Source organism: Gastrolobium bilobum, unplaced genomic scaffold, assembly GCF_033153095.1.
Source record: "Gastrolobium bilobum isolate Gb01-03AN ecotype WA unplaced genomic scaffold, APGP_CSIRO_Gbil_v1 utg1090, whole genome shotgun sequence".
In the NCBI taxonomy this organism is placed as follows: domain Eukaryota; kingdom Viridiplantae; phylum Streptophyta; class Magnoliopsida; order Fabales; family Fabaceae; genus Gastrolobium; species Gastrolobium bilobum.
This window is the reverse complement of record NW_026899797.1, coordinates 191826-198960: the sequence shown is the minus strand read 5'-3', so window position 1 is coordinate 198960 and position 7135 is coordinate 191826. Positions and strand designations below refer to the sequence as shown.

Below are 7135 nucleotides of genomic sequence, written 5' to 3'. Positions count from 1 at the left end.
GATAGCCCTCTCTTTTTTAATAAATTTTAATTTAAGAGAAATAAAAATTTTCACCTAAATAAATTTAATGATAGAAAATAAAAAAAAAATAAAAATAAAAATACTAAAAGAGAAAGTATAATAATATTTATTTTATTTGTATTTAATAAAATCAACTAAATTGAGATATTTCCCGTTTCGGCTGTTCGATCCTATAAAACAGCGATTTCAGTGCTTCTTCAGTCTCCTCAGCAACTGAATTCTTGTTCCTTAGTTCCCTAGCTCTGTTCCCAGCTCTTACCCATTCAACCACAAAAACACGAGTACTTAGTAACCTTCATCCTGCAGAATCTGCACTTTTTTTGTGCCTTCTATTCTCCTCCCCCTTTGAATCAGAAGATTTCCTTTTCCATTCAAGGCATCACTAGAAGTTTCAACGAAAGTCTCCGCCACCCACAGTTGCTCATTCATCTCAATAATTTATCTATCTCAACTCAACCCCCCCCATGATGTTAAAAGCTCTTCTTTTCTCTTTATTCTTCCTATCACTCTCTACCGTTTCTATCCCCATCGGGTTTTAATGTTTTTTGCTTTCCTCTTTTTTCCTTTTCCCTTCAATTCTCACCTTTTCATGTCTTTTTGAAAGATTTCTCATTTCTCCCAAAAAAAAAAAAAAAAATACCCTTTGGAGTGGCTATCCTAAAGCTTGAACCTTCTTCTTCACAGTTCCCTTATATTCCAAAACCCGGGCCTATTTGTTTCCTCAGTACACCCAACTAGCATAAGAAAGACATGATGGAACAGAGTAGTATCCTATGCAAATACACAGTGCATCACAACGTTACCAAGAAGCTGGTCTCACCAAAGAAGAAGGCTTCCGATGCAAAGAGCCACCCCATAGAGCCAAGAGTGTTGCGGATATCCGTCACTGATCCAGACGCCACGGACTCCTCCGGCGACGAAGAAGGAAACTGCTTAAACCGCCGGAGAATGAAGCGCTATGTCAACCGGATTGAAATCGAAACCACCACCTCCAAAAAAGTCGCCAACTCCGCCGCCGCCGTCATCCCGAATCCCAGGAAAAGGCTCACCGGCGAGCCCTCCTCTAGCCGGAGGCCGGCGAAGCTTCCGGCGACGAACAACGGAAGGAAGTTCCGCGGCGTACGGCAGAGACCTTGGGGGAAATGGGCGGCGGAGATTCGAGATCCGGCACGGAGGGTGCGGGTCTGGTTGGGTACCTTTGACACTGCAGAAGAAGCTGCTATGGTCTACGACAATGCAGCGATTAAGCTTCGAGGCCCTGATGCTTTGACGAACTTCGTCACGCCACCGGCGCAGAAAGAAAAGCCACCGCAGGAGGAGGCGGATGTGACTGCCGTGAAACCACAAATGAAGGTGGTTGTGAATGCTGAAGCTTCAAGCTCCAGCTACAATTCGGGCGATTATCAGTGTCTCAACCTTTCGTCTCCCACATCGGTGCTTCATTTCAGGAGCAACCCGAGCGAGGAAATCGCGGAATCTCAAAAACCGGTCGAACCGGAAGAAGCAAGTGAGGCTGAGGAAGTGTGTCAAGTTTTCAGAGAGTGCCAAGGCGAGACAAGTTTGTTCGATGAGACAGGGGAGTTTTTCCAACCGGATATGCCTATGTGGGACGATGTTTTCAATTTCCAAACTTTCGAGTACCCTTTGCTCTTCGAAGAAGAACCGCCCCAGATGTTGGGCGAAACGACGCCGGATGGTGATGATGATGACGATGATTTCAGTTACAATATCACTCTGGCTGATTCTCTCATAGATTTTGAGAAAGCGTGTCCTCCATCAACGTCGTGCCAAGTGGACGATTACTTCCAAGACATTTTGTCAGGCTCAGATCCTCTGGTCGTGCTCTGAGATTGAGAGTGATGGGTTTGTTTTGCTAATTGCCGTTGTTCACGGCAGATTTTGGTTCCGGTAGCAGAAAATTTTAAATAAATGCTTAGTCTTTTTTAAAAAAAATATAAAATAAAATATTAGCTTTATTTGCATATTTATTATTTGTTTTAGATACTCCGTTGCAAATAGCTAACGGATGAGTTGAGTGAAGTTTTGTTTAGATTATATTTATAATACTTCCTTTGCCTAATAACTACGATGGTTCAGAATGTACTTGTATATTGTCCATATGTTAATCAAAAGTGTATGGAGTTCATTTCAATTTGATTTCCTCTCCTCTTTGTTTGAATACTATTCCTATCCAAATAAAGATTTTCAACTATAAAAACTACTTAATTTACAATTTTTGAAGAAAATAATAAAAAGTTGTTAATTTTTTAATATACTTAAATGGTGAATGAGCGCTGATTGCGGTGGGGCCGGTGAGTCGGTTTGGTCCAGAGCGGTGGTGCAAGTAGCTATGGTCGTGTCTCGTGTGTGTGATAATGCGAATTCGACACAAATTGTTTTTCCTAGTGTCGTTTGAAAAAAAATGTTTAAAACACGTTAGGTAGCGCACGCGGGCCGAAGATAAACATTAGTCTATAAAGCGAAACAAGTGGGTGTGCATATCGAAAGGTGAACTGAAGAAGAGTGTATTAATTGTCGGGATTAGACCCTTTTCAGTGCACGAGACTAATTAAGCTTCCGGCCAGAAAATAAAGACATTATTAAGCTCTAAATATGTTACATTTTCATTCACTTTGCCGGTGCATTTAGCTATTTAAATGTCAAATATTTAAGATGGAGTTAATATTCATTTTCGCCATGCATGGCCATGGGTTTTAATTATCTTTAAATTAATTTACATGTGGGAGGACTTTGCCTCCCTTTGAGATTTACGTATGGCTCCCTAATTATTAGTCTTGAAATAATATATTTTAATAACCATTTATTATATATAAAAAAAAAAAGTAACATAACTTACATTCACCGAATCAAACATGTTATAAAGATATCCAACATTTTGCGATTTGGGTGGATTTTAATGGGTGGCAAACTGGCAATACTACCAACTGAATATGAATTTACTTACAAGATGGTATAGAAAACTAAGAGGATTTGAATATGTTGTTATATTTAATGAAATGGCTGATAGCCAATATATACACAAGTCGGTTATACAGAATCAAGGAGGATCAACTAGAATAAAGTATACTGTTCAACAAACTATATATGGAATAATAACAAACTATTCTTGCTAAAAACTAGGACTTAGTTGCTAAAGGATAAGACATTCGTAACATCCAACTGGTATAGGTGCCATGATTTGGCAGCAGCTACCGCAAGAAGTGTTCGGACACTCACCATTTTGGCTACAGGAACATATGTATCGAAGTATTCTTCTCCAGCTATTTGATTGTTACCGGCAATGACCAACCGTGCTTTGAATCTCTCCACTGTACCATTTGAGTTGTACTTAATGCGGTATACTCACTTGCATGGAATGGCACGTTTTCCTGGTGGCAAAGAAGTGAGTTCCAACGTGTGATTTTGTTCAAGGGCATCTATTTCTTTTCGCATTGCTACACGCCACCTTTCATCAGTTACAGCATCCTTGAATGTTTTTGGTTCAACACCAGAAGAAATGGCAGCAAGGAATTGTTGATGTTTGGGAGAGAATCTAGAACAAGAAACAAAGTTAGCAATAGGATAAGCCATACCTGAGGAAGGACTGGAAGAAGTAGAAGAAGCTAGTGGATTATGTGCGATGACTTTGGAGCATTCGAAATCTTGGAGATATGATGGAGGACGGCGAGAACGGTGACCACGTCCCAAAGGTGCAGATGGATGTGTGACTTCTGGGGGCTGTTCTTGTCGGATAGAAAGCTCATTGGAGACAGTAGGGGCAGATTCGGGCTGAGCCTGTTCAACAGGGAGAGTGTCTTCAATTAAAGGGACAGGGTTGGTAACAACTTGGGAATCAAAGGATGGGCTTTGTGGAGCAAGGGTTGGTTCGGGTGATATGGGGTTATGGGGGTTTGGGTCGTGAGGAATATCAGTGGTAGGAATGACTGTGGTTGGTGCAAAAGGAAAGGTGTTCTCTTCAAATACCACGTCTTTGAATACAAAAACAGTATGTGTTTCAAGGTTATAAAGCCTCCAACCCTTTTTGCCAAAAGGATATCCCAGGAACAGACACCGAGTTGATCGAGCTGCAAACTTGTCCAACGGTTTGGGACGTGGATGAGCATGGCAAAGACATCCGAATATGCGAATATGATCATAGCTGGGTGTGCGGTTTAAAAGACATTCATATGGTGTTTTTCCTTGGAGAAGAGGAGTGGGGGTTCTATTGATTAAATGTACCGCATTTAGAACACATTCACCCCAAAACTCGATAGGAAGACTAGCTTGAAAGCGTAATGCTCTTGCAACATTCAAAATATGTCTATGTTTCCGTTCAACACGACCATTCTGCTGTGGTGTGTCTACACATGATGTTTGATGTATAATTCCCATATCGGAATAAACCTTGCGGAGATTATGAGCACAAAATTCTGATCCATTGTCGGAGCGTATTATTTTGACCATGGTATTAAACTGATTATGTACCATGAGAAGAAATCGAGTTAAGTATTGGAACGTTTCAGACTTGGTGGTCATTAAATAAACCCAGACGTTTCTGCTATAATCATCCACAATTGTTAAAAAATATCTTGCACCGGTTAGAGAGGTAGTTTGATATGGACCCCAGATATCGCAGTGAATAAGATCAAAGCATGCAGTAGTTTTATTAATGCTAATAGGGAATACAGTACGAGTTTGTTGTGCGCGTAGGCAAATGTCACAAACTGAAGGAGAATGACCCCTATTTTTATTCACTGTAACAAAAGGAAGAAAGCTTAAAAACTGAAATGAAGGGTGACCCAATCGACGGTGCCAAACATCTGCATTCTGTTGAGTGTGAGCCGCATATGCAGTAGAGATGGATTTGTTGTTGGATGAGTCATGCACATAAACACCAGCTTGCAATCTACCCAGTCCAGTCTTGATCCTCGTTATGGGGTCCTGCAATTCACAGCCATTGTGAGTAAAAGAAATGATGCAATTTGTATCAACAAGTAATTGAGCAACTGATATGAGGTTGCATTGTAATTTGGGAACATATAACACATTCTGAAGAGAAATATGAGATGTCAACTTGAGACTGCCACTGTGATTGGAAACAAGATGATCACCATCAGGTAAACCTATTGTAGTGGGTGGAATAGATGTAACATTGGAGATTAAATGGAGGTTCCCTGTCATGTGTTGAGAAGCGCCACTATCCACCAACCAGGTAGAAGGCAGAGTGTGCTTACCAGAAAGGGATGTAGTGTTAGCAGACGGTGTAGTGGAGGAAACAACCATGTTGGCAATTTGCTGTAGAAGCTCAGGACTCAGGTTGGGAATCGAGTTTTGGTTGGACACTATAGGTGTTGCAGCTGCTGTTTGTGATGCAGAAAAATTGAATGGGTTGGGACGCTTGTCATTAGCATTGATATTGACAGCGGAAGAATCTGAATCAGAATCAGCCATTGGGAAAGTGGATCGATACCTTCAAACTGATACCATATAGAAAACTAAGAGGATTTGAATATGTTGTTATATTTAATGAAATGGCCGATAGCCAATATATACACAAGTCGGTTATACAGAATCAAGGAGGATCAACTAGAATAAAGTATACTGTTCAACAAACTATACATGGAATAATAACAAACTATTCTTGCTAAAAACTAGGACTTAGTTGCTAAAGGATAAGATCAAAGGTGATCTTCTCCTAACAGATGGTGCATTTAAAGATTTCAAAAACGTATAGCTAATTATATTTTTATTTCCTTTTAATGTCACAATTCTCACACAGTTTCCGTTGTTATTTTGAATTACCTTCTCAAACATGTATTTAAAAATAAAATACACAATGTATGTTGCTTTATTCATAATGTTATTACCAAATTTTAAGGGAGATTTTTTTTTTTTAGCGTTTCAAAGTAAGAACTTTTTCAATCTTACAATGTTTACATTCTTTCCGTCAACCCATAAAATGTACAGTGATGGTGTTGAAAAGTCAGTTTAAATAAGCTGGCCAAAGAATGATGGAACAATAAATTCTATATTTGTCTTCTTTTTGAATTTATATCCAATAGATATGACACAGAATGAAAGACGAATCTAGTTGATATGACACAATTTTGAAGAAGAAAAAACTCCAATAAGAAAGAGAAAGTATTTTTCTCGTTCTAAGAAAAAGAGAGAGAAACTACCTGTACAAGACAAAAGAGGAAGCTTGATATTGACACAATTCAAGATTCCTGGTATCTCTCCACTTTTGCTTTTATTAATTATTTTGTTGCATTTATTTCCTTAAACAAAAACATAATTTAATGAAAACTTTTATTTATTATTAATGGCTATACATTTTTTTAGCACGGCCGATATAAAAAGAAGTGGGATAGCAGTTTTCTTCAAGATATTAATTACTCACCAGCATAACCTATCAACTAGTGTAATTCTTTGTGTAGATAAATGTATTTATATCGTCTCGAAAAATTTGTTGTTTACTTTCTTATTTTGATATATTTATTGGGGAGAGGTTATACTTACAACTTATTTCCTTTACAACCTCTTACAACCAATATCTTAATCGTTGATTTCCGTCAATCAACGGTAAAGATTTTTACAAATAAAATTTATTAATTAATTATTAATTCGCAATAAATCTTAACCGTTGATTGGTGAAAATCAACGGTTAAGATATTGGTTGTAAGAGGTTGTAAAGGAAAATAGGTTGTAAGTATAATCTTCCCCTATTTATTGTATTAAAAATTATAGAAATATTAATTATATTTTAACTTTATTATTATTTTAATATATTTCAAATAAATTAACAAATTATAAATGGAGTAATAATCTTTTAAGTTACGAATTAAGGCTATTTAAGCATTTGACAATTTTTTAAATATTATATACTTATTTTAAACTACAAATATTTAAAAGATAAATATTTTCAAATAGATAGGTTGAAATTTAGGGATGACAAAGCGGGTTGTCCGTCCCGCTCCGTATGTGCCCGCCAAAAAGCGGGTTGACTTGCCCCGCCTGAGAAAATAGGCAAGGAAACTCAGCCTGCCCCATCCGTTTAGGCAGGCGGGGCAGGTTGTCCGCCAAGCTCGTGAGATACATTAAAAAAAAAAAAAAA

At 38.2% G+C, this 7135-nt stretch overlaps 1 protein-coding gene across 1 annotated transcript; it reads left to right on the top strand.

The window, feature by feature from the left end:
* The first annotated feature begins 260 nt into the window (after positions 1-260).
* Positions 261-1927, top strand: LOC133293591 (pathogenesis-related genes transcriptional activator PTI6-like). Its single transcript, XM_061492182.1, has one exon. It carries the CDS (start codon positions 772-774, stop codon positions 1867-1869), a length of 1098 nt encoding a protein of 365 aa, XP_061348166.1. The 5' UTR covers positions 261-771; the 3' UTR covers positions 1870-1927.
* Positions 1928-7135: the final 5208 nt, after the last annotated feature.

Bases quoted from the DNA above. Each gene is read 5' to 3' on its own strand.
- LOC133293591 (XM_061492182.1), top strand. From the start codon at position 772: ATGATGGAACAGAGTAGTATCCTATGCAAATACACAGTGCATCACAAC.